This window comes from Pyxicephalus adspersus, chromosome 7, assembly GCF_032062135.1.
Source record: "Pyxicephalus adspersus chromosome 7, UCB_Pads_2.0, whole genome shotgun sequence".
In the NCBI taxonomy this organism is placed as follows: domain Eukaryota; kingdom Metazoa; phylum Chordata; class Amphibia; order Anura; family Pyxicephalidae; genus Pyxicephalus; species Pyxicephalus adspersus.
Genome location: NC_092864.1, coordinates 4336377 through 4364271, shown reverse-complemented (window position 1 = coordinate 4364271; position 27895 = coordinate 4336377). Strand labels below are relative to the sequence as shown.

The following is a 27895-nucleotide window of genomic DNA, read 5'->3' as shown; positions in this document are numbered from 1 at the left end:
AGTAAAAATATTTTACTTTATATTGCAGCTAGAAAAGGCTGCAACATTATCAAAGTGATACATTGTATTTACTAAAAGGATGGATGATTGTATAATGGATTGTGATACTTCCCCCAACTCTTAGATTGTAAGCTCTTCTGGGTAGGGTCCTCTCCTCCTCCTGTGTCACTGTCTGTATCTGTCTGTCATTTGCAACCCCTAATGTACAACACGACATAATAGGTTGGTGCTATATAAATACAGTTTAATAATAATAAATGTATGGTTGTTTTTAGGACAAATATTATTTCGGTAATGATGTTTATGATATTTATGTTGGTGATGATATTTAAATTATTATTAAAACTATTAAGCAGGATTTATATAACGCCAACATATTACACAGCGCTGTACATAAATAGGAAATGACAGTACAGATACATTTCCACCCATATGCTTTGGAATCATTAATAAACAGGACTTATTAATTTAATAAAAATTTATAGCGCCAACATATTATGATAGGGGTTGCAAATGACAGACAGTGGCACAGGAGGAGGAGAGGACCCTGCCCAGAAGAGCTTACAATCTAGGAATAATTTTATTTGGGATGAGATCAGCAATAGTGGCAGCGACTGGAGCGGGAAGCGGCGCTGATACGGGGGATTAATGGTCACTATGGGAGAAAGGTAATTAATAGTAAAGGAAGCCCCCTAGACAAAATGAGCATTATATCCTACCTATGGGTTGGGGGAACTTTTTAGTGGAGGCTTAAAAATCTATACTGTAATATATATATATATATATATATATATATATATATATATATATATATATATATGAAATATGGAGGGCACCATTGCCCTAAAAAATTGGATGACCTGGAGCAAGCATGCAGAATTAAAGAAAACCATTGCTTTACAGAAATGAGAATCAAATATTTTAAACACTAATGATAAATAAAAGTAGCCCAACATTTAATTTCTTGTACTTTGCAGATTGCCAGCTCTTGGGGCGAATCTGCTGCACAGTCCAGTTCTGGCACAGCGCCAACTAGTGGTGAGGATTACAGGCAGCCTGCTGGGGGAAGCATGCACAGAGTCACTGGGAGGTGGGAGTCTGACATCAGACAGGGGAAAAACCTTTAAGGGAATTGTGTGGGCCAGCAAATGGGAGGAGAAAGGACAAGGATAAGGGAGGAGAGAGGATAGGGATAAGGGAGGAGAGGGGCTCTCACAGCAGGCAGACACACACAGCTCTGGTGCTGCTGGAAGCTGAGATGGAACTCATAACAGGTAAAAACTTCTTGCAAAGTTTTATACAACTCTAGCTGCCATGTTGTAACTTTATATATGGTTGTTATCTAATCCTGGAACTCAGCTCTAGCAGCTGTTAGGTATCATCTGACTAGTTGGAGTCATTTTAAACCTGTTGTGGAACTACAAGGCCCAGATATTCCCTAAATCATTTGTTGTAGAATTTGGAGATTAAGCCCCCAATTGAGCAATTGCTGCTGTGGCACCAGAAGTTCCAAGATTCCTGATAAGGTGAGCATGCTTGGAATTATAGATTTATGGCTGCTGGACATCCATAGGCTTTTTGCTTGCTGAGGGTTGTAGTTCTTCAGCAGGTTGTTGCATCAGAAGGGTTGCACTGGGACTTGTGGTTCCCCAGCAGCTGACAAGCACTTCTGAACCTTGTTGAGGGTCCTGTTTTTAGGTGATAAACCACAAATTGGTGTATAAGAACTTTTGGGTCACATTGGGACTTGGGGGTTCCCCAGTTGCACCTGAAACTTCCCGGGGATTAAATTGGAATAACTTTTAGTTTTCCAGCAGCTGATAAACCCCAGGTTTCTGCACTGCAGCCTTGATCAGGGACCTGCAGGTTCACCAACAGCATTGAAACTTTGCTAAGGGCCCTGTGGTCCAAAGCAGGTAAGTCACCATTTGCTGTATTTAAGCTGTGCTGGGACTTGTAGTTCCACATCAGTTAAATCATGCTGCATCTAAACCCTGCAGAGGATCACAATGAGACTTGTAGTTCCTATCACCTGAATGAGCACAACACAGCATAGGGTCCCATTGAGATTTGCAGTTCCTTAGCCTCCTCTTCTTGCACCTTGCTGAGGGTTATCCTGGAACTTGTAGTTCCCCATGATCTAACAAGCCATCCCTTGCTGCACTTGAATCTAGCTGAGGGTGGAGTTCTAGTTCAGCAGCGTCTACAGGTTAAATTGATAGATCCCAATATCAAGCAGAAGTATGGAATCCTTGCCCACCTTGACTATAAGGACTTGGTATGGCCAATTCACTCCACATGGGGTCACAATGTTTGGGATAAAAACTTATATATGTTACGGACACAAATATATAAATTTGTTACTTCTCGAAGTATCCTGAAATATATTTAACAAACATTTTAGATGTACTTTGTGCCTCCCTATACTACTTCATGGTCAATGAATGATGAATGGCAGCTTCCTATACATTGACAGCTGGGCGTGATATTCCAGCTTCAGTTATACTCTTGTAGTGGAGGATGGGAATAGTAGTTGTAGTGCTGGCAGTTTAGTGCAAGTCATATTGTTTATAAGCCAATAAACATTCCTAGGAGAACAAATTCTCTTTGCTGACCAGGATGATGCCAAATCTGTGTAGTTGCAAAGGCACAAAACTAACCCTGGTCAATAAAGTGTTAATCTGGGCATCTATGGGCCGCACATGGGAATGGGATTTAAGCAGCACCTGTCACTGATTAGCACAAGCAATGTTTATTCCTACTGCTGATTGATTCTGTACACAGCATGCACATATGAAGCTCTGGTGGGTCACTCTGCAAACTTCTTTCTGCACAGAGACCACCATTGCCTATTCTGTAACCCCTGGCTATAGGTCCGAGCCAGGATCTCAGGTATGTACACACCTGAAAGTGTGAACCCCCCAACGTCTCCATAGATGCAGCCAGGTAATATGGATAGGGCAACATTTTCCCTAAATTCCAGGAATAGTTGGACCACAAGGAGACATGCGTATGCATGGAGTAAAAGTGGCATTGTATACACTGATGCAGCAAAATACGGGGCATTAAGGTCATAAAAATAACCAGGAGAATTTGTGAAAGCCTGACGGCGTCCCCATAAAACTATCCTGCGTAGGAATTGTGTCATAGGCTGCGGTTTACCAAATTACCAGTTTCAATGAGAGTGCGGTTAGATGCATAACGCGATAATTGCCCTGTTGGGTGTGCTGCGTATATTTAACAAACAGGAGTGGGAAATAGATCTGACCTTTTTGTTTCTACAATGTCAGGCTGATGACCAAAATGATTGGCTTGGAAGAAAACTAGGATAGATTTATTAAATGTTTTTTTAATTAAAATGTGTGTATTAAATTGTGTATATGTGTGTGTGTATGTGTATATGTGTGTGTGTATGTGTATATATATATATATATATATACATATATATATATATATATATTCACACAGCACAACAGAAGCTGCTGCCTTATTTATGTGTGTAAATTCTTGAACTATTGATCTCTGTAAACACATTCTTTTTGTAACAAAGGGGCAAAGGAGAAAGACAAAATTGTGAGAAAAGTGCCTAAAGCGCCATCTGCTGGCCAGATAAAATCATACAAAATTGATAAAGAATGTTTCAAATTTGCCTTGCTGAAATATTTGCATTTTATTTTAAAGCTAGGACTAAAAATACAAACAAAACTCCTGTACAAACCCATTATACATTCCTTTAAATTACGATAGAAGTGTCGGATTTCCAGTGAACAGTGGTGCTTTCTCAGATTCTCTGTCCACACAAGTTATAGAAGGGGGTGAGTGACATGACTTGCCAAGTGTCTGAAATACTGCATTCAGTGAAATGATGCGTGAGCACTCCAAGAGGGATTGCTATGCGCTTTAGCATGCCAAAAATAACAAGACTTGGTGCTTCTGTGCAAAAGTCAGTAAAACTAGAGCATTGCTATGATACAGAATTGGGGATGGTGGTAATGATGGCGTTGTCCTGAGTGAGGTATTGTGGAATAGATGGGGGTGAGGTGTTGGTGTTACAGTTCTGATGCCATAGAAATATGTGGGCAGATTCAGAACATCTCAGGAATTTATGAGGACATAATTGAAGGGGAGTTGGCTGTGTAACAATGCATCCATTGTATGCGCCTCTGCCCCATTATCTGTCATCTGTAGGAGCGATATTATCCCAGTCCCATTTCCTGAACCAGCACCTCCGACCATGGCTGGAAAACAAAAATGGCTCCCACCATCCCTGTGCTGACTTCCCGGGTCTGTACACCTGCAGTGCCCATTATAAATGGCTCCCACCATCCCTGTGCTTAGTTCCTGCGTCTATGCACGTGCTGTGCCCATTATAAATGGTTCCCACCTTCCCTGTGCTGAGTTCCTGGGTCTGTGCACGTGCTGTGCCCATTATAAATGGTTCCCACCATCCCTGTGCTGAGTTCCTGGGTCTGTGCACGTACTGTGCCCATTATAAATGGTTCCCACCATCCCTGTGTGGAGTTCCCAGGTCTGTAAACCTGCTGTGCCCCACTGAGTGGCTCCTGCCATTCCTGTGCGGAGTTCCAACATCTATACACCTGTTCTGCCCCTCATTACCAGCTCCCACCATCCTTGTTTGGTTTTTATATATTTTATGGCGAACATAACAGGAAAAGCTGTAACACACAAGGGTGGGCAGAAATACGTAAAACTCCCAGATGGAGAGAATTGAATCCAGACTTATGCCAGGGAGATTTATTATGGTATTTGGGTATCTATAACCACTCGGAAATAACAATATTACATCTATCAATGCCTGATGCAGCAATTAAAAAGTGATCCCATTGCAGTATATTGTGACGTCAGGAATTTATTCATGTAGACTAGAAAAGTCGCTGAGAGGTTTTATATAAACCTGCTCCAAGATAACGTGGCTTGAACCACTTTATTCTAATGGCAATCTTCTATTTGCAGTGGACCACCTGGCAGGACTCCTATCACTGGCACAGGAAAATGATGGAAAGAAGACAATGCTGCAATCCTTGCAACTTGTGTCCCTGGCAAAAACAGATGCAGAAACACTGGTGAATGATTATGTAAGTTGAGATTTGAGTGGTGTATAAAAGTGTATAAAAGCATTTGCCGTGGGGTATCCCATGGCATGTTTGGGGAAAGTGCTGGATGGTATCTATGTAACTCCATTAAAGACTGAATGGGTATCGTGAGTCTAAAGGTTTGCTGATATGAGGGTCTTAGAGTTATCCAAGAGAGATGGGAGGGTTCCTTGGTCATCTGGTCCTTGTTCGGGTCCTCTGACCACAGGTTCTGTAAAAAAGCTGTTGAAACTCGATGGATTCTCAGTCTGAAAGGGAAACTGGGCTCCGTCTAAAGATGACGCACCCCAGTTGTTCTGAACAAAGACTGTTTTGTGTTAGTGAGGGACTACAAAGTAAAGTAGTTGGATGCCTAGCTATTTTCCTTGTCCTTTACTGGTGACCTTTCCTTTGATAAATAAGGAATTCAGGTAAGAGCCTATTGGATTTGTTTGATTTATTCTGTGTCTTTCCTGAACTGTGCACCGACCAGGGTATACTAGCCTGACAGGCCCCGATAGCTGTAAGCCTCTATTGTCCACTAAAGCTCATACATGGACAGGTGGTGGTTAGGAAGAACAGGACCGAATTGACCACATGAACATCTCAATAAGTTATAAATGCAATGGGCACTGTATTGAGCTATGTGGGTGAGGCATGTTTTTGCTTCATCAGAGAGTTGGCTATAGGTTGGGAACCTGAAATCAACTTAATGTGCTTCCCTAGGTCAGGGTTGTCTTCCTGCCCTTCAGACTTGGTCAAGGACCATATTTCCATTGTGGCATATTTAGATGTGATCTAAGCTTTGCACTAGGTATTTTTAGACCGTAACCAGACATCCACTTTGACTTGTAGTATTTTCCTATGATGGCTTAAAGCTCCTAAAATATTTCCAGCCTGGTAACTTTCTCATGCTTCTATGTCTCCTAACAGCTCAGCCATCAAGGTCCTCCATTCTCGGACCACACCTTCTCTCCTACATTGCAAATGGATGGTATACCTGTCCTGGATGAGGCCACACTTCCTTCATCTCCATGGAAGCGTCTATCCATGGGCCTGTCCTCTTTCCTGTCTTTCAGAGGTTGGTTTGCTTCTGTTCTCACCTGGCAAAAGTCACTGAATCCTAAATCTAAGGAGCTTCTCAACCTTTTGGAAATCTCCAGAAAGCACACCCTAGCAATAAGCTCAAACCTTGCCTCTCTCCTTGGGCAGCATGACATTCCAGCACCAACTTCACCGTATGTTTCCCCCAGCTTCAAGCAGAAGGTTGCTGGCTATCTGGTTTGTAAAAATTATTATGACTGGCTGGTGCAAACCGAGAGGGATTTGATCATTGTTGTAGCAGAAAGCGCAGTGTAAACCCTTAAGTAAGAATCTCCTGATGCAACTCCTGTGCAACATCTAGTTTAGACCTGCCTACCTCGCTGAGGATAATACTTCTACATCAATGCTTCCATACCAGCTGTTTCAGTACCGTAAAGGATGTCTTCCAGAATTTCAGATATCGTCTCCAACTCCTAAAACATTGGTCTGTGAAAATGACCTGTTGTGGGAATTGTTGCTTGGCTCCAGATCCTTGTTGTGTACCATGACTGGTCAGAAAAGCTGGTTCTACACAAGGCTTGTGTCTTAAAGGTGCAAGTAACTTAGTTGGAATTCCTAAGCTTAAGAAGTCTTGTCATCTAAAAACTCCTTACTAAAGAACCACTTAACTTTGCCAAAACAACAAACAAAACAAAGCAGCCCAGTACAGTGATGAAATCCACTTCATTAGAAATTTGTTTCTCAGGAACTTTTATTTCTGACATGCGTCTAAATGTTCTTCCAGTAAAATCTGAGGCCCATCTTCTCCAAACGTAATCTCACTGGAATTTCTTTTATTTATAAACTCCTTTTCTACTGCATACCGATTCCACTGAGATTACCGTGGCTCAAGAGGGGAATGCTCATAAAAGATTGAGGTATTACTGTTTTTAAAACACAAAATGTATGGATTTGGATTACAGCTTGTACGTGGCCAAGCCCTCCATTGTTATGGCACAAAGGATTTGATGCTTCTTAAATGACAGAATCTCAGATCTCAGGCTTAAACAAAGGACATGAAGTTTAATATGACTGTAAAATGCCCTTGGCCATTCTTTCAACACTGTATTATGCTTTCCAGTTTGTAAAGTAATTTAATATTAAGTATTAGGAGTTAACCAAAGACTGCATCACTTTGTAACATAGCTTTACATAAAGTTTTTGTAATGTACTTTCATTTTTTAATAAAAGGGTAGTAAATTTTATACATTGTGGATTTTTGGGGACTTTGTAAAAAAGGTTTTATGGTCTGATAAACAAGTATATGTATAACCAAAATGTGGGAAAGTAAAGGTGTCACAGAGCTCTGTAGAAGGAGGTTGTGAGTGTTGGAAAAGTCAAATCTAAAGCTTAAGAACAGAAAAGTGAAAAAGCAGGGCCAGATACATTGAGCCGTTTTTGAGGTTTCATGGCTTCCGTAGCCATCGAGCCAAAGCAAGTAAAGGCAGATTGGAGCTTTACAATAATACACAATGTATTATTCAGAGAATGTCAAGTTCTGTTTGGGCACCAACCTGGCATTTTTCGGTGACCACCCGGCTGTTTTTGAGTGGTTACTGAAGAGTTGGGTCGCAATACAGAAGCTGCCACCCACCTACAGCTTAAAAAATTCTGGAGTGAACACTGGCATTGCTTTATTATTAATTTCTTTTAAATCTTCTAAAATGCCCTTGTGAATATCAGTAGCAGCTATATATATGTTTGACATTTTGATTCCATTCCAGTGAAATTTCTTCTCTCTGTGTGGCTGCCTTTTATTTATCTGGAATGTGCGCTGACCCTCTGAAGAAAAAAAGCATAAGAGCTTAAGGAAGAATTTATAAGATAATAAACTTTATACAGACGCCAAGCTGCATTCTAAACACATTACATAAATTCCTGCTTTTCTCTGGAGACCTTGGCCTACCTCCACATTTACACTGGGTAACTTACTGGGTTAATGTTGTTGTAATATTTCCTGAGAACTTAGAATTTATTATCTTGGACTTGGGTCAATATTCCAGACAAAGAGATATTTGTAACAAAAGTCATGCTTCCCACATCTCTCTAGTCATCACCACCAGGTTATGCCTGCAGCTTTCAGACAAATGACTTCCTTAATTACGTAACCCAAGGTCTGCTATGGACCTGTTATTCTGTACTCCTACGTTGGGATCATGTTTAGCCATAATGAGAATTTCTCTCACCAGAGCTGAAATAATGTAAATGATGTACATTATATGCCCAAAAGTCTGTGGACACTTGGAGGTCCAACCTGGTTTGTTGGTTATCCCTCAGAAAGCTTAATTCAATTTGTGCTTCTAGTAACGGCAATTGGTAATATTACAGGGACGTAAAGGTATTCCAATTTTGCACATCCAAACTTGTAACGGTTTGGTAAAGACCCTTTTCTGTTCCCCCATGACTGTGTCTATGTGTACAAAGCCAGCTCAATAAAAAAACATGCTGTTACCACTTTGGTGTGAAGGAACTCAACCCTTCTGAACGCCTTTGTGATGAACTGGAATGCTGATATTAGCCAGGTCTTCTCTGGTAACATTACTACATGACCTCCCACTCATCTTGTGGAACGTTTTCCCAGAGGAGTGAAGTTCTTATACATGCAAAGAACACGGTTGGAAAGTAGGGGCTCACATACAAAATAATAATGCTCATAATTTTGGAAACTGATGTCTAAAAAGGACATGTCGATGAGATGTTTTTTTCGACCATGGTGTTTCGAAACACTTTTGGTCAGATAGTGTAGAACTGGGCTTTGGGCTCCTATGTACATTTGCTGTTCTCATGGGTCCTACAAGGATTTTTGCTCATGTAATGTCTGTTTTTCTCAATGAAAATACAGATGGTTAGAATGAGTGGCAATAAAGAAAGGAGGAGTTTTGCTCACTAAAGAGATATTAAATACATTCATTATGCCAAGACTGGAGTTTACTTTAGGAGAGTATGAAAGGAGGGAGAAAAAGACAGGCTTTTAAAGGCAATAGATTGAGTGGATTTTAGTGTTTATTCAAGTGTTTAACTTTAACATAAATAACAGAAAAGGTTTCTCTTGGGAACTTTTCTATGCATGTGATTTCCGTATTTTTATAAAATACATATTTTACACATGTAGAATACAAAAGCATAAAGAATATACAATACATAAAATAAAAGTATAGTATAGGTATATTGTATATTTTTTATGCTTTTGTAATCTACATGTATAATATGTATTTTATAAAAATATGGAAATCTCATGCGTAGAAAAGTTCCCAAGAGAAAACTTTTCTGTTATTTATGTTAAAGACTTGAACAAATCCACTCAAAATCTATTGCCATTAAAAGCCTGTCTTTTTCTCTCTCCTTTCATACTCTCCTCTGGTTATAATGAGGTCATCTGCAGGTGACATTCACCTGTCTGTAAATTCAGAATGATCTCATGTACATGAAAACATGCTGTCTGGCAACCTGTACAATATCCTACTGTAATATATTAAAATTGTGCTGCAGCTATTTTTTTCCAGACTTTGATAGGGTGGGGAAAGGTTGGAACCTCCGTTATGTTTTACAGCATGCCTGTTTCCTCGATGGAAGGAATCTCCCTCCCAGGATAAAAAAGTGTTGGCTGGAGTTTAACTGGATGAGCTAAATGATCATTGTCTGTATTATTTTGGTTTGACTGTAACCAACTGGCCGGGAAGTTGTATAGCACTAACAGACGTTCCCACAAAAAAAAGAGGTAAAGGTCATTCCACGCCTGAACTGTCTCCCTCAGTCCTAGGTAACATTATGTGCTGCCTGTCAGCCATCTTGTCATGGATGTGTGACGGATTTCTGAAACTCAACCTGGATAAAACAGAACTCCTCTTTCCCCACTCACATTCCAAATCTCCCCAACATATTTCTGTTACTTACCTTTTTTTTTCAAACTTGCCTACCCATCTTTTTCCTCACTTCCATATCTCCCCTCCTATTGTGTGATACTTGCTAGATTGTAAGCTCTTCTGGGAAGGGACCTTTCCTACTCCTGTGCCACTGTCTGTATTTGTCTGTCATTTGCAGCCCCTATTTATTGTACAATGCCATGTAATATGTTGGCACTTTATATTATTATTATATTAAGTCCTGTTTAATAATGATTCCAAAGCATATGGGTGGAAATGGCTTTGAAGCTGAATCTGTAACTAACACAAGGGAGATGCAGAAATGGTTGTTTCTATTAGATAATACTTACACAGGTGTTTTGTTCTGTAAAAGAGCCACTTTAAACATGCTGGATATGGAATCCACTAATAAATGCATATGATACCCAAGTCACTGGTTGGGTGCCACTTAGATGAAGCAACAGAGTGAAAGGAAAATATGATAAAGTGTATAAAACCCTTAACAGTAAACTGGATTTATTTGCTCTACTTTCTGATGATTAAAGAAATGAAAGGGTTTTTTTTCCCCATCAGCTTCATCATACTATCTGAATAAGTTCAGTTAGCATCTAACGACCTGTGCTGACCCGTACAAATAAATAGCATTGTCTTTGCTGGGACAAGAGAATTACTGAAAGAATTAAAGGTTACAGAAAGCCCCCAAAAAGTAAACACAGCCATCATATCTACGTATATATCTACCTGGTACGCTGCAATCAATTACATTTTCGTTCTTGGGTTTGGATACACTTTACAAATTCTTTGACATATAGAAAATCCTTAAATACCAACCAAAGGCAATTTTGCACTGTGCATGTCATCTAGCAGCTCAAAGCCGTGTTCTGTATGAATCTGTCTCTGGGTTCACTAAAGGGGACATTCACGTCAAAACTAACATCACTCTTCTTGAAATCCTGTTTAATAATAATAATAATAATAATAATTTCATCAGCATATAGGTGAATACAGATTCTGCCACTAGGTTACCATGTCTTTTATCTATGCTTTCAAACACTACGATGAGCTTTTCCTGCAGGTGTCAGGAGACAAACATTCCCAGAATAAAAATGCCAACACAGTGCAAACTGCAAAGAACACAGCACGTATCCACTACCAAATACTTTAGGATTTTCACACCACCGCGTGCCAACATTCCCATGCATGGCCAATATAAGGCTGCCTATGACCTCTAGTGGGCAATGAAGAAATGGTTGAAATAATGGAAAGCAAAAGGCACCTGCTGTTATGTGTACGAAATATGTCAGACGCTGATAAATAGGTACAGTATGTGACCTGCAAGAGATTGTGTTCACATGGGTGACAGTGCTAGACTGTATTATCCGAGCTACTATGCTGCTGTATACATCGGTACAGGATTAACACATTTCCAAATGATCAAAACTGACATGTGTCAAAAAAACCTACAGAGCACTGTCTTTACAGAAAGTTAATAGGTTCTGCCTGTTTAGCAAAGCCCACACTCTCAGTGAAGCTGAACTAAACCCAGCCAACTCATCATTCCATGTTCCATCCAGCCCCAGGCTAATCTTCCACCATCTTAATTCATTCATCACTTATTCATTCATTCATCAGGTAAACTCAATATGAAAACTTTGTTTTAAGTTGCAAGATCCAGCTCATTTGGTGCCCAAAGAAACATTCCAGGTACACCTAAACCCATACTGTTTACTTTAAAACCTAACAGTGACATGACTATGGACTTTGTACAGCGCTGCGTAATATGCCAGCGCTATATAAGTACTATGCAGCAATAATAATAAAACCTAAATAGAGCAGAGAAGCCCCCTTGACCTGGAGTGGTGTTCATTTGGGTTTGAGATTTCCTTTTACATCTCACAGAACAAATTTTTCACAAGCAAATCTTTAAATATGAATCTGTGACAAGATTGTTTTACCTGCAAGTAATAACACGTTCTTTCAGTCTAACTCCACTTTAGCAGCAGTGTTGACCGCCACTAATTTGGGCTGTCCATCAAGGCTGAAGACATTCCGCACATCCATTTGACAAAATTGGACCAGTCACTATGCACCAACATGGGAAACAAAGTCACATTCCCCTTTATACCTAAAAACTTTGGGTCTTTTTGCATTCACCATTTCGAGCAAAGGGGAAATGGGAAGTAAACCTGAACTGAACCTGTTGCATGGAACCAACGTGGGAAAAACATAGGGTCCGTTTCGATTAAAGAATAGATCTAGGTGAGCCTCACTTCTTTTACCGACTTGTGGGAAGGAATAGAGACATTAAATACCGCAGAGAACCCTAACCATACTGTATATGAAGCTGTTGTCTTCAGCGCTCACATCAAAGGAGCTTTGGACAGTTAGCATATCAAAAGCAACAAAAATTATTAAAAAGCCTGAGTTGCACTACATTCAAAGACCACAGGCTGTACTGTATACAGTGTGGTGCCATGAAGTTTTCTCTGCTCAGTGGAACAGAAAGAGCTCCATGGGAAAGCAGCCATGTTGTGCTGGGTTAGCTTCAGTGTCTCAATGCTGGCTAAACAAAAAAAGGATATTGCTGTTTTTTTACATTTTCTTTTATGGTATACTCCTGAATTTCCTGCATGTTACTGCGATGGGCAGTAGTACAGTGTGCATGCAATAATATTAATTTTTATGTCAACTCAATGCCCTCTTACAGTAGTCACTGTCGTTCACAGTCATGTATCCTCTTATGCTGTGCTTTAGATGCATTCCATAGATTCGCTTGGACCGCATTTAAAATAAATGTCACTGCAATGCATCACATCATCCTTGGTTCACTACCACAACTTATTGCAACATAAAAAAAAGATAAGGCAGAGAATTTTCTAAATATGTTTATTTGCCCACAATGTCAGTTTGTAGGTTCTTGGAACCCTGTACAATATAAATTATTAAAACCAGACTGCTGCACAGCGTTGTAGGCATTGGCTGACAAAGGAATGAGAAACAAAAGCCATGAAAAGGGCAATTTGTAAACCCGTTTTGAAGCAAATGATTTGCCCTATGATGTACCCCTCACCCCCAGTTGCTTAGACTTGATACCCAGTCACGTTTTCTTTTATTCCTCCCCTGGAGGGGTGCAGAGAACGTGTACAAAAAATCTAACTACAAAGCAAGTGTGATTTACAACATCACGTTGCAGTAACGAGACACCCTGGTGTCAAAAGTCTCATTAAAGCACCATATTTTTTTTTCCATAGAAGTGCATTAAGTAAAGTTTGCCCCCTCATTGTTCTTTTTTGTTCCAAAAGACAAATAAAAAAGAAAAGGCATGTAATGTAGGAACAAACTGTACCACTCTGTTCCATTCTGAAGGTGACTGTGCATGGTGGTCTGTTTTTCATTTATTTACATGAGGACATCCTTATACATAGTAATGGCACAGAGCAGAGGTTCCTGAATGAAGAATGAACATCCTTGGAAAGGTCTGTTTAGGCAAAAGTAAAGAGGAAGAAATAATTTACTAACACATACACAATGGCCATGTCATCCATAGCTGCTCTCATGTCACTTCAACCATTAAGTTAGACACCGGCTGAGGCTCTAGAACATCATTAGCTGGGGCATCATGTGTTAGCTGGTGATGTTCAAAACTGGACTGAGAGAAAAACCACTTGTCACAGAGTGAACAAGTGAAAGTTCCTTCTTGCTCATGGATCTGGCGATGAGCTGCAAGGTGGCCAGCAACACGAAAGGCTTTTCCACAGTCTTTGCAAGGATATTTGTGAATACGGAGGTGGTTCCTATAGGCCAGAAGGTTAAAGAATTCTTTGAGGCAGTCAGGACATTTGTAGACACCAGTCCTATGAGTTTTTTTGTGGTTAAATAGACTACCAGCATGGCGGTAAGAACGATCACACTGGTTGCACTTGTATTTTTTTTCTTCTGATGCCAGAGAAATCAGAGTTGGCTCCACCTCGCAAGGGTCAGATATCCTGTTTTCACAAATACTTGTTTCTTCATCAAATGGCACTTTGGGAGGAGAAGACCGAAAGGAATTGGATTTTTTATGTGTTCTTTGATGATGCTTAAGAATTAGTTTGCTGCTAAATTCGAGATTGCAAATTTGGCAACGGAAGGGCCCTACACCTGTGTGAACTTTGACATGGCAGACCAGCTGTCGGGAATACCGAAATGCCTTTCCACACTCCATGCACTGAAATTTCTTCTTGGCTGTGTGAGTGCGAAGATGGTTTTTTATGGCCATTGGGTTGAAAAATTGCTTGTTGCATAATGAGCACTTATACAGCCCTTTCTTGTGAGTGTTTTTATGGTTTAGAAGGCTCCCGGCATGCCGGTAGGTGCGACCACATATGTCGCAACCATATGGACGCTCTGCATCCTCTTTTAACAGTGTGGGCTTTCCTATCTCATCATTGCCAGAGCTTAGCACTTTATTATGGTTTTCAGTGCAAATGTGACTATTTAGATCATTGCTGCTAGAAAATAAAACCCCACAAGCTGTGCAAGTTAGTTCTTTTGTGGATGATGTGTTACCAAAAAAACTGTGTTTCTTTGATGTCGTGGAAATGGGGTTACTGGATTTTCTGGATCTCTTATAAAATCCAGTGGACCTTTCAGCTAGATAGTTGTTCACTGTATTCCCTTTCCGTTCTCCTACAGTTGGTTGGAAGTTAGACTGGGACTCTTCCTGTGCATGAACAAACTGGTGCCTGGTTAGTTGTCTCTTCCATTTAAAGGACTTTCCACACTGCAAACAATGATGCCTTTTTGATTTAAAGTGATTACGTTCATGGTTCTTCAAGGCCATGAGATTAGAATAAGTTTTGTGACAAATAGGACAACAGTACTGACCCATTGTGTGGCTTTTCTTGTGGTTAAACAAACTCCCGGCATGTCTGTATGATCTCCCGCATTCTTCACACTGAAAAGGACGAGAATCCTGATCTAGGTTCTTTTTCACAGAAGAATCAAGGCTTTTCGTACCAGAGCAATTAGCTTGATCTAAAGCAATGTCTTCGCAAATAGGAGTAGCCTTACGTTGCTGAGTTTGAGCAAATTTTCTACATCTGGTGGTCCGACGGCTACGTCTACCAGACTTCCTTACAGCAGCCCTTTGCCAGTGTAATGTTTGGTGAGTGTCCAATTGCTTACGCAGCCGAAAAGCTTTGCCACAATCCGGGCACCTGTGTCTTTTCAACTCAAAGTGGATGCGGTTGTGATTTTTCATGGCCATGAGGTTGAAGAAGCGCTTCTGGCAAATTGAACAGCGAAAAACCCCAGTTTTATGTGTCTGTTTATGGTTAATTAGGCTTCCTGCATGTCTGTAACTCCTGCCGCACACTTCACAACGGAAAGGACGCTGGTGAAAGCCACCCTCAATCTTAATATGGTTGGGACTAGAAGTAGCCAGGAATGGAATTTCATCTTTTTCAGCTTTTATGTTTTTTTCTGAATATCCTACTAGCCCTTTCTCGCTGCTTTTTTCACAATTACTATCAAAAGATTGTGATAATTCATTACCCTCAGAATTGCCAGAGAATTCCCGAGTTTGAAATAACTTGTCCCCATCAGATCCATCTGCAACACATGTGTTCCCAGCTTCAGGAGATTGGCTGGACACTGGGTTATTTCTCTTTTCCCCTTGTCTTAAGCATTGCTTCCTGGAGAGTTTGTCATGGTATGCTTGGGCTTGGAAGTTCTTTTGAGTAGTGGAATGGTCTAAGCAGGAATTTTCTATGGATGAAGTATCTATGCATGGCTTAATGCTACATGGTAGAACATGGGAAGCAAACGGATCAGGTAAAGGAGCACTAGCAGAAGAGGAACAATTAAAAAGCCCCCCTTCTTCAGTAGTGTATTTAGAGTCATGAAGATCTGAAGCATTAGGTTCATGTTGACTGTTCATTGCTACCTGCTGCTTACACTCTGGATGGTGCCTTAAATGGTTAATGTAAGCTGCCATGTTGGGATACTGTTTAGAACAAGCTACACATTGGAAATTGCCAACTAAATGAGTCTTTTTATGATTTACTAAACTTCCACCATGTCTATAGCTCTTTCCACACTGAGCACAAGTATAGGGTCGGATTTCTTGGCTTTCCCCAGTCTTTGTAGTTTCCTCAGAACTTTCCATTTCCTTCACTTTCTGAGTCTGCTGGGGATCAACGTTCTGAATATCTGTATCACTTTTAATGCTTTCATTTGTCAATGGTTTTTCTTCAGCAATGTGAGTCAAGCTATGGGACTGTAAGCTCTCTAAGTCATCATAGGTTTGGCCACAGTAACCACATATATGGGAAAGCTGAGAAGCAACACCATCTGGAGCTTCAGTGTTATCATTCTCCTCTAGTTCACTCTTTATTCTTCTTAACAATTCCCTCTCTGAGGCGTCCATAGGAAATGAAAATTCTGGCTCCTTGCTCTCTGTATCAAAGACAGGAAGTGGCACCTCCATCACCTGTTTTTCATGTGCAACTTGGTGCTGGTGAAAGTCTACTTCATTGGAGAAAACCAAACCTCAATGGCCACAGTCATAATGACTGTCAAAAGTTAGCTGGTCCTGAACAATTTCATTTGGGTCAGCCTCATTGGAATTGTCCTTTACAACATTCCTGAGAGCGTGAGGTTTTGTGTGCAACTGAAAATGATCTCTAAGCGCTGGAAGGTTGGGATACTCTTTAGGACAAAACGAACACTGATAAATGCCAATTTGATGGGTGAGTTTATGGTTATTTAGGTCCTCAATACTGGTGTATACTTCCCCACATTCTATACAAGTATAATCAATATGATTATTATAGTCTTCAGAGACAAGTTCTCCATTTCCATGGATTTCAGCCCTATTGAGATCAGAATTATTAGTTTGTTCCCATTCAGAATCACCATTTTCTAAACCAGGGTTTTTGTCACCCTCTGCTGTATTGGGTTCTTGTACCTTTTGTTCCCATGAATCTCCCTCTAGAGCCATGTGCACCATTTGATGGGCAACAAGATCATCTTCACTATGAAAGACATCCTCACAGCTAACACAACCAAACATACTCTTAGCACCCAGATGAGGGTAACAGAAATCAGAATAGAAAAACCTAGAACTGTCGTGCATTTCCCCAGGCTGGTTCCTTTTAACTTTGTGGTGAATTCTTATGTGATTTTTCAATGCAGCCATGTTATGCACATGTCTGGAACAATAAGGACACATATAGTCTCCAGTTTGATGGGTACGTTTGTGGTTGATTAGGCTCCCTGAATGCCGGTATGACTTGGTACAAAGGTCACATTCATATACCCGCCTACTTTGATGTTCTGAGGGTTCAAGTATCTTTGCTTGAGACTCCGGTTTCTCTGTGGTTTTAAAAGCATTTTGAGTATCAGTTAACAGACTTTCCTCTTGTTTAAGGTCTATGGGTGGTTCTGCAGAGCTAGAGACCTGTGTTGATTTTTGACACTTCTGGCCAGGACACTGAAAACTCTTTGTACAATCAACGAATTCTCCACAGGAGCAAGAACTTTGTGTTAAAGTTTCTTCAACAGTTGTATGATTAGCATCTGTTTGGGTAGACACGTGCTCATTTAATTTTGTTGATTCTGCAAGAGAATGAATAGTCTTATTTTGCAAGAACCTGGACTTACCCCGAAGATAATGGCGTCCCCTCCTGGATAAGATACCCCTACGCGCTGCATAGGACCGACTATGAAAGCGAAGGTGGTTTCTAAGGGCCATAAGATTGGAGTATTGCTTTGGGCATAGAGAACATTGATAAATTCCTGTCTTATGTGTGAGCTTATGATTTATTAGGCTGCTTTTGTGTCGGTATGTCCTTCCACAAGGTTCACACTTGTAGGGCCTATCTGCTGGTGCTTTCTCTTGTTCTTCTGATGGAAGAGACTCCTCTTTAAAAATGGTCTGTTTTTTTGAAAGCTGCTCAAAGTCATTGGATGTATCCTGGATTTTAGCACCATTTGTTTGTGGAATTCCTTCAAGTGCAGTATGTAAGGTTTCCTCAGGTGTCACCTGATGCAGTTTCTGTTGCTGCGCATGGTCGTCCATGTCAAGCTTGACAGAGTCTGACATACTAGGACCAGAGGCTTCAAGCTTGACAGAGTCTGACATACTAGGACCAGAGGCTTCAATGTTACTTTGGGATGCATGAGTATTTTCAGACCAGTAGGTGCCCGGTTCAGGAGCAGCCTCTATGTTTTGTGTATCACTGAAGGCTTCTTTTATTGCTTCCTCTTGATGGACTACTTGGTGTTGCAAAAAATCACTCTCATTGGGTAAAACTTTGCAACAAATTCTACACTGATAAGAGTCTTCTGGATTCTGGAAGAAATCAGCAAAGTTTGCAGAATGAAAGAAGTTATCATCCACCTTTCTTCCTGTTCTAGACCTAAAGTGCGCTCGAAAATGGTTATTTAAGGCAGCAACATTGAACATCTGTTTGGAACAAAGGGAGCAACTATACACCCCTGTTTGATGAGTTTTTTTGTGATTTATGAGACTTCCAGCATGTCTGTATGTCTTTCCACACTCTTGACACCTAAAAGGCCTATTTTCTGCATCTTCGGGCCTGCCCTCTTCAAGAGTTTCATCGCATTGCTGCTGCTCAGTCTGTTGACCAGTTTCCTCCTCTGATGTGAAAGTGTCATTATGGTCCACTGCATTCTCTTCCACTTTATTCATTTCTTGCTTGTCCTTGCTTGAACTCTGTAGCATCTGTTCCGAACAGAATGAATCAGGATGAAGATCATCTTGGAGCTGATCAACTGATGAAGGTAACTTTTCTGTGTCTTCCTCATAATTACTGCTCTCAGAAACTTGTAAAACAGCAGGCACATCTTCATAACTCGAGTGCAACACAGCGCTTTGTAGTGTATCTGTATTTCCTAACACAGGAGCACCTATTTTTGCAGAATATCGAGAGGATTTGTATCTCTGTCTAGCTCTGGAGTCTGAATGAAGGCGACAATGGTTTTTCATGGCCATAAGGTTGGAAAATTCCTTAAAGCAAATTGCACACTGGTACAAACCCACCATATGGCTCTGCTTGTGGTTTGCAAGGCTGCCTGCATGTTTGTATGCTTTCCCGCACTGATTACATTTGTAACGATATTCCTCTGTGTTGTTGTCATTGGGTAACTGTTCTTCTCTGATCTCGTCTGCAGAACCCTGTTGAGTTCCAATGTCATCTTTCTCAGGTTCCTCTGCTTGTGAATTTGCATCTTCGTAATACTTTGAAACAAGTTGAGAAAAATCTCCTGGCACCATGGATTCAGCAATATAGTTTTCTAAATTACTAATTAAATTGCTACTATCCACTAGTATAGGAGCTTGCACATCCACTGTGTGGTTTCTTGGTAAGCTGTCTGCACTAGAGGCTGCAGAAAAACCATGCGAGGATCTCCGGTGGTTGTAAAGCTGCTGTGACATACGAAACGCCTCCCCACACTGCTCGCACTTGAAACGCTTGTCTTCGGAGTGTGTGCGCAGGTGACTTTTCAAGCCCATCGGATTAGAAAACTCCTTCTGACAGATCAGACAAGTATAGAGGCCAATCTGGTGAGTTTTCTTGTGGTTTACTAAGCTGCCAGCATGCCGATAGCTCTTGTCACACTGATTGCATTTATACGGTCTCTCTTCTTCATGGTTTTCCTGCGTGCTATTTATCTCTGCTGGGTTTATGAACAAGCTTGAACGCTGGTTAGCATTTAGAGCTTTGTCTGATGCTACATCGGCTTGCTCAGCCCCAAAACTTTCTTCCTCCATGCTTGACTTGGAATGGATTTGTCTTTTCAAAACATGAAATCTCTACCGATCACTAAGAAACTAGGACATGGGCTTGAACTGGTTCAACTTTCAGCTTGGGTAGCATCATAACAGTAAGCATACATCTGGGTGTTAATTTCCAAAGTTAGGCCCATTATAATTGTAGTTTCTTCCAATCAAACCTGTAAACACATTTAAAAGTTCACAATTAAAATGGATAAATAAATAATTCTTCTGTTTCTATAGCATGATAATAATAAGCTTGAAAATATGCTTTATCTAGTAAAAAACAAAAATCTAAAACACTAGATGAAAACATGCCACCAGCTAAACATTAAAGAATTAAACAGCTACCATCTGAAAGCAATTATTCTGCTGGTTCTTATATAAAAAGAAATTGAGGAATTTTATGCTATTCTATGCTAATTGCTATTTGTTTGCACGTCAAGAGAAAAACCTAAGCAACGGATTGTTCTTTTAACCTCCCTAGTGGTCTAATTCCGTGCAAATTTCCATGCAAAAAGCAGTACAATTTTTTGCATGGAAAGGAATTTTTCTTTGAAGGCTATAATTCTTGGGCATAACTCACCGATATTTACCACATTTAATAATAAACTTTAAAAAAAAAAAAAAGAAAATAAATACCTAAACATGTAATGTAAGTGTACAGTAGCATTCATTAGTTAGTATCATTCATAGTTCTCCCCAGAGGGTTTTAGCTGGTTGCTCCGCCCGGCTGCTGTAAATACCCCGCCCAGCTCTCCTCGGCAGCTCTCATCCTCTGCACCGATCTCAGTGAGGCTGCTCTGTGCCATCCGTTCAGAGGACTGCTGCTGCGATGAGAGGTGAGCACACACAGTTCAGCCTTCATGTGAAGGAGACACAGGCAGCCCCGCCCCCACCTCATAGCACAAGCTATAATTTCTATTTAAAAAAAAAATATAAACCTACCTGTCACAAATCTATACCTATGAAACTACTGTCTGCTTCTCTTCTTTGAAGCCCAATTTCTCTGAGGGTGGGGGTACAAAACTGAAAATCTAGGTGAAAGTGGCCGGCACATTCTCCCCTTACAACCTCATTACTACAGCATCATTAGAACATAAAACACTCTGCCCATCAAAATGGGCTTCCCTGCCCTGTTACACATTCCTGTCTACTTATCTAACATTCTGAACTTCAATTGAGGAATGGGGAGGTGTAAGAAACCAAAAATATAGGTACAAGTGGGGAACATCTGTGACTAACATCCCCTAAAACTTCATCACTATGGCATCATTAGAAAATGAACTCTGCCAACTAAATGTTATTGAGGTTAGGGTACTGGAAGGTTATAGTCATGTGTACCAAGGAAGTGCAATTTGATGGGCAGTTTTTTTTTTTTAATGTTGTAATGATGCCATGGTGATGAAAGGTGATTGCCACACGTGTCTCCCACTTCCACCTATATTTTTGTTTCCCTGCACCTCTTAACTCTGGAGAAATTGGGGTTTGAGGTAAGATGCAGACAGATATGTGTAACAGAGCAGGGAGCATATTCTGCTAGGTAGAGATTTATGTTCTCATAATGCCATACTAATTACATTTTGGAAGGGTTTAGCCACAAGTGTCCCCCACTTGCTCCTACAGTTTCAGTTTCCTATGCCTCCACGTGTATCTTAAAAATTTCAAGTTAATACAACCAACGGTTTAGGAGATCTGAAGGTTTGAACACAGCGAGTTGTTAGGCTGCAGAATATGACAAGCAGCTTTTACACTCACATAGCGCTGCCGATGACATTACACACTGCGGATAAACGTCACAGTGTATTTATATAGAATATGGACAGTGATGAGAGGGAGTCACTGTCTGTCTTGTCCCCATCTGATATCACATGCATGATGCTATTAAAGCATTGCCACATTTTTAACACTATATTAAAGAGTGACTTTCTCTGTTCTCTGCTCCTTGTGTGCATGCATCTTCAGAGGCTTTCTTATAATGTAAAAAAAAAAGTGTTCAATCTCATGCATGCGCAGTGCAAGGCAGCATTGGACGTACAAGTGAGCATTAGAGAGAAGGTGGAAGCTGAGCCAGCATGGGCCAGCTGGGCTAATTTTGTAAAAGAATCAAGTGAAAAAAAATGTTTTCACAAAAGTTCACTTTAACTAAATATAGACACAGGAGGACATCTGAAGTTAAGCTGAATTCACACCAGCAGTGAGGTTACATTTGTCCATTCCTCATGCCAGGAACCACCGCTGCTTAAAAAACTTCTAGCTCTGAAAAAGCCCAGCACTTACAGCCTGTTACCAATCCTAGGTGCCCAGCACTTATCACCTGTTACCAATCCAAGGTGCCCAGCACTTACCTCCTGTTACCAATCCTAGGTGCCCAGCACTTACCGCCTGTTACCAATCCTAGGTGCCATACAGTGCTCAGCCCAGAAATTGTTTTAAGGTGGGTGGGAAGAAATTTTAGGTGGGTGGCAGCCCCTGTATTGTGACCCAACTCATCAGTAACTACCCAAAAACAGCCGGGTGGTTACTGAAAAGTGCCGCGTGGTGCTATTTTGTGTTGTAACCAATACAAAATTATTTGAATTTCCCGCCGATCCACCTTCGCTGGCACCGAGGCATGCACCGAAGTCACAGGGAAACCCCGGAGATCGTCCCTGCATTCTTCGGCTGGAGATCAGAGGAGGAAGGACGTGTCCCCAGGACCTGCGGGGACCAGCAGGACGACGGGGGACTACAACGGAGCAAGGTAAGTGTTTTTTTTTTTAGTTTAAAGCTACCCCGAGTATGAAATACCGCTAGGGGGTTAAGGTTCAAGATATTTAAAATGCACATTTTGCTCTTTTGTAAATTCAAAATTGGAAAAGTCAAATCAAAAAAGGAATAAAAGGCAGATATCTTTAAAGCCAGAAAGTGAATATCTGCATAGAGGAATAGACTGCAGAGATGGAGACATTATCCTGCCCCTGTATAAAGCATTGGTCAGACCTCATCTGGAATATGCAGTCCAGTTTTGGGCACCAGTTCACAAAAAGGACATTGTGGGATAGGAGAGAGTGCAGAGAAGGGCAACTAAACTAATAAAAGGAATGGAGGAGCTCTGCTATGAGGAGAGATTAGCTGAACTGAATCTATTCTCCCTTGAGAAGAGACGTATAAGGGGGGATATGATCACACTGTATAAATATATAAATGGTCCATTTAGAGAACTCTTCCCAATTATTAACTGTAAGATCATTATAAAGAACAAGGGGGCGCTCTTTGCGTCTGGAGGAAAAGAAGTCTACCCTCCGGATAAGGAAGGGATTCGTCACTGTAAGGTCTGTGAAAATGTGGAATCGGCTCACTCAGGAAGTAGTTTCAGCAACTACTATAGATTGAAAAAGCTGGATGCTTTCTAGAAGCACAGAATATAACTGGGGAATAAAGTGGTAAAGTATAGATAACAGAGACTGTTGATTCAGGGAACATCCGATTGCCTCATGGAATCAGGAACTTTTTTCAAATTTTAGAGCAAATTGTACCTGGGCGTTTATAAGGGTTTTTACCTTCCTCTGGATCAGCTATGTCCATGGGGTTTTATATCCGAGATATGTTTATTTCCCTAGTGGTTGAACTTGATGGACTTCTGTCTTTTTTCAACCCATGTAACTCAGCATGCATTGTGAGGACTTCTGAAGTGCCCAAGACCATAAGAGAAAGTTGTTAGGCTTGCTACATATGTGGCTGCTTAGCCCCACACCAGTCAGAGTGCTCATGCTGAGGCAATTCCTCCATCAAAAGATGCCATGTGGCAATGGGCATGTGACAACTCTGGACCAAGGACCAAAGGCATAAGGTGACCCAGTCTGATGAATCCAGGTTTAGGATGATGGGGATGTATGGGTTTGAGCGACATTCATATGAGAAAGAGATGGCAGCAGGGTGCGTTATAAAAAAAAGGGCAGGGCAGCCTTGGGCCATCTTTATATTAAGTAGTAACTACAGGTTCAGCATATTTTAATTATGTAATTAATTATGTAACAGAAATGTGATGACAATTCTGAAACTTCCTTTTTCTGCAGCACCTTCCAGGTCTGTAGCGTGGGGCTACTCTTGTTTTTCCAATAACCATTGGCGCCAATGATCTTCATAATTGTGAGGGCAACATTCTTTTCACGGACTATTAATGTTAGAAGGGCATGTTGCCACTATTTGCCAACAAGAAGTGGAGAACAGCTGCTCTAGTAGATGGAAAGGAGAAGATCACGGAAACAGCAAAAACACACACAAAAAACGTATTTTTCTTGCTCTTTAGAAGAGACATTTTAGATGGAGATCTGCTTCTGTGACTATGGGGATGATTACAGAATCAGAGCATGAATTGCTCATGGTTGAGATACAGCTGTCAATGGCTCTGCCCGCCCTCTTATTTAGGTCTCCTATGCTAGTAAAAACATATCAGCTACCAGAGAACGACACACCCAAAATGTAGAATAGCTGAATAAAATGGCCAGATTCCGGATTTAGAGACGCTGCGATGTACCACAGGTAATTATTTTCAAGACTTAGCATGCAGGAGGAATTCTAACTCATTGACACGTTTAATAGGCAGCAAGATATAGGAATCAATGTAAAGTGGAAATTCATTCTAAGCTGAATGATAACTGCAGCCCACCCAGAATTGATATTAATATTAGATTTTGGCAGATTTGACAGGAAAATAAATTTGCATCTATATATAAGGAAGGATTAAAAAGTCTTTTAGGACCTATTGGGAGATTACTCTTCATATTCAGTCCTAGAGAAGAAATTGTGTCCCCAGAACAAATGTCCTGATTTCAAGTTTCCCTTTCTTTTGCTTTTCCACTGACAATACACAATTTAGAATTTTCCATCACTTCAGTAGCAACAACAAAGGTTACATGACAAAATAAGAGGATAAAACTCTGCAGAAAGCACACCGACAACAATAAATATCTTGGGAACAGTTAAAAGGTGTAGAACACTGCATCGGTGTTCTCGGTCTAGTGATAAGTAGTGTAGACGGAATGATTCTCTCTGCCGTGCCTTTGACTGTCCCTCACCACCCTTGTGTTGAGTTATTGGGTCTATACACCTGCTGTACGCAATATAGGTGAATCACTGTGCTGTGTTCCCAGATCTTTACGCGAGTTGGGCCCATAATAATAGACCCTTACCATCCATGTGCTGAGTTTTGGGTCTGTACACCTGCTGGAGCCATTATTAGTGTCCTCACCATCCCTGTGCTGAGTTAATGGACCTGAACACCTGTGTCTAATATGCATGGCTCCCACAATCACTACAACCAGTTCCCAGGTCTGTATGCCTGCTGTGCCCATTATGACGCTCCCTTACCATCCCTGTAATTGGGGGAGTTCTTGGGCCTATACACCTGCCAGGCCCTCCCAGTTCTGCACACCCTATGTGCACATGAAGGTTCCTTACTATAAAGGTCCCTTACTATCCCTACACTGAACTCCAATATCACTACCCCTCTGCTGACCATCTTTATATTTTTTTTATGGCAGAGTTTGTAACACAAGAAGCTGAAACAAACATAGATGAATGCTTCATAAAAAGCTATACAGTAGAGTGCACAGAAGAGCCCAGAGCAAAAAAACATTTTACTAATGACCTTCAACAGGTTTATTGAAAGGATGAAAAGTATGGGTCTAGTGAGGACAAAGTGCGGAGTTCTTTCAGATGTGGGTTCAGCAAAGCTTAAGTTCACAAGTGTAATTATCCTTTAACGATGGCTCAGTGGTTAGCTCTGCAGCGCTGGGTCCCAGGTTTAAATCTTGGGCAGGGCATTTTCTGCATGGAGTTTGCAGGTTCTCCCCGTGTTTGCGTGGGTTTCCTACAGGTACTATGGTTTCCTCCCACATTTCAAAAACATGCAGTTAGGTTTATTGGTTTCACCCTAAAACAGTGGTCGGCAACCGGTGGTCCACGAGAAAATTTTGGTGGTCCGCAGCTCTGGTCGGCGCACCCCCGATCGGGGTCAGGAGAAGGACCCCGCTGGGGGGACACACCGGCCAGAGCCGTGGACCATGTCTCCCATACAGTTCCTAGGCTCAGGGAGGTGGGCAAGCTGTGTCCCTGGGCACAACCCGCCCACTCTCCCATTGCAGGCTCAGATCTGCAGAAGGGTTTATTTTTGTAGGAGGGACAAGTGATGTCATTTCGGAAAAAAAACCTAACGTATCTACGTTTTCTCAATCTCTTCTGAAATGTACACGGAGCTCAATGTACAATGCCGGGTATCTGGGTATACCCCCAGGCGCCAGGAATGAATGAATGAACTTCTGTGCTCATGCCTGGGAGTTACATCATCCATGCCTAGCCAATCAAAATGGTGGAAGATCAGGAACCAGCTCAGAGATAAGCACGGTGGCCTTTGCAGCACTGGGTCCCAGGTTTGAATCTCGACCAGGACACTATCTGCATGGAGTTTGCAGGTTCTCCATGTGTTTGTTTCCCCCCACATTCCACAAATCTGCAGTTAGGTTAATTGGCTTCCCCCCAAAATTACCTTTAGACTGTGGTAATGACATATGACTATGGTAGAGACATTAGATTGTGAGCTCCTATGAGGGACAGTTAGTGACATAGCTATGGACTTAGTACAGCGCTGCATAACATGTCGGCGCTATATAAAAAATGGCTAATATTAAAATAATTTTTGCATTGGCTGTCCCTCGTCCAATCAAGAACCTTCCTGCTCTCAATTTTCTGTACTACCTGTCTGGTCGTTCCAGAGAACATTGGGCTCCACATGTGAAGCTCAGCATTGGTTACCAGCATACCCGGCACATCCTGGCTTCCTCTACACATGCCGGGGATGATTGGACTCATCTGAGAGTTCCGTCATCCCAGCCCAGCCAATCAGATTCCAACAAAGAAGAAAAGGACAAAGATGGCTGTGACTTTCAATGGAACGCGGACAGGAGAGTACATACAGAGAAAGCACCGCCCGCTGACGACATCTTCTTCCGGGTTCTTTTTCCTGCGTCACCTGAACCCACGCTGCGCATGCGTGAGATGGCAATTTTTTTCCAATAATGAAAGGGCTCCTCTTGCATCTACCCGGGATCAGGGCATGCGCAGAAGGAGCAGCCAAGAACCTCCCGGGATGCGTGACGTAGGTGTCTCAGGAGGTTTTAGGCTCCCGTTTAGTCTTTCAGTTACTGCTCGGCTGATTGTGAGTGGTGGCTAATGAGCTGGGTGACAATACCGGGGCTGCCACCCGTCTACAGCTTCTTCCCACCCTGCTGAATATTGGTTATGTTCATGGAAAGCGACAATGGTTTCCATCTTTACTTTACACTTTTACTAACCAACAAAGAATTCCCAGAGCACTGTGGGCGAACTAATGTACTGACGAGCTAACTGCCTATTGCCAGCCTGTGTCTGACAAAGCTCAGCCTGAAGGGGGCGCAGTCAATGATAAGAATTCAGCTTGAGCTATTGAACTCTGAACAGGCAGGAGATACTCAATCATTTTCATTTCATCACCCAATGGCAACATACGTTATAAATATAACAAGCAGACGCAGCGGGGATACTCACCGTGTCATGATGGCGGCTTGGCGTCCGGTTTGAAGGGCAGGCGGATGATTGGTAAAGCACAGGAGGCTCTGCCCATGCCCGACAAGAGAGTGCAAGCTCTGTGGTCCCGTTGATAGGTGAATGAGAGAGAAGGCAATATTGATATTATTTCCTATGACTGTGGTGAATGAATGACAGTGTGTGGATAAGGGGCCCCCAGTAAGACAGGGGCCCTTTTATCAAGAGGAGCTTCTTGCAGGGCCCCCCCTGTCCTTGTAGCTGCGCCCTGGCCCCTACTGAGGGGCCCGAGATATCAATCAGGGCTCATCTATCTCATCTCTCAGTACAACAAACACTTCCTTTTGTTGCTAGGAAACAGGAAGTGTGCACCCAGGAACGTCTTCCCACAGCCCGACCTGACCACGCCTCCTCTGCCCTACAGTAACGAGACGCCGCCAGCAACAAAGATGGCTACCGTTGCTGAATTAGCACAAATACCATGGCTTTCCAGTCTCAACATGGCCGACGCC

General features: G+C 41.6%; 2 protein-coding genes across 2 annotated transcripts; one reads left to right on the top strand and one right to left on the bottom strand.

Moving 5' to 3' along the window:
* The first annotated feature begins 1156 nt into the window (after positions 1-1156).
* LOC140334882 (cardiotrophin-2-like) lies at positions 1157-7381 on the top strand. Its single transcript, XM_072417151.1, has 3 exons — positions 1157-1274; positions 4975-5096; positions 6027-7381. The coding sequence occupies exons 1-3, from the start codon at positions 1259-1261 to the stop codon at positions 6450-6452; spliced, it is 564 nt and encodes a 187-aa protein (XP_072273252.1). The 5' UTR covers positions 1157-1258; the 3' UTR covers positions 6453-7381.
* Positions 7382-12911: 5530 nt separating this feature from the next.
* On the bottom strand, positions 12912-27730 carry ZNF646 (zinc finger protein 646). The gene is given in 2 exon segments (XM_072417150.1): positions 12912-19999; positions 27387-27730. A coding segment is annotated over 1 exon segment (6225 nt). The 5' UTR covers positions 19818-19999; positions 27387-27730; the 3' UTR covers positions 12912-13592.
* Positions 27731-27895: the final 165 nt, after the last annotated feature.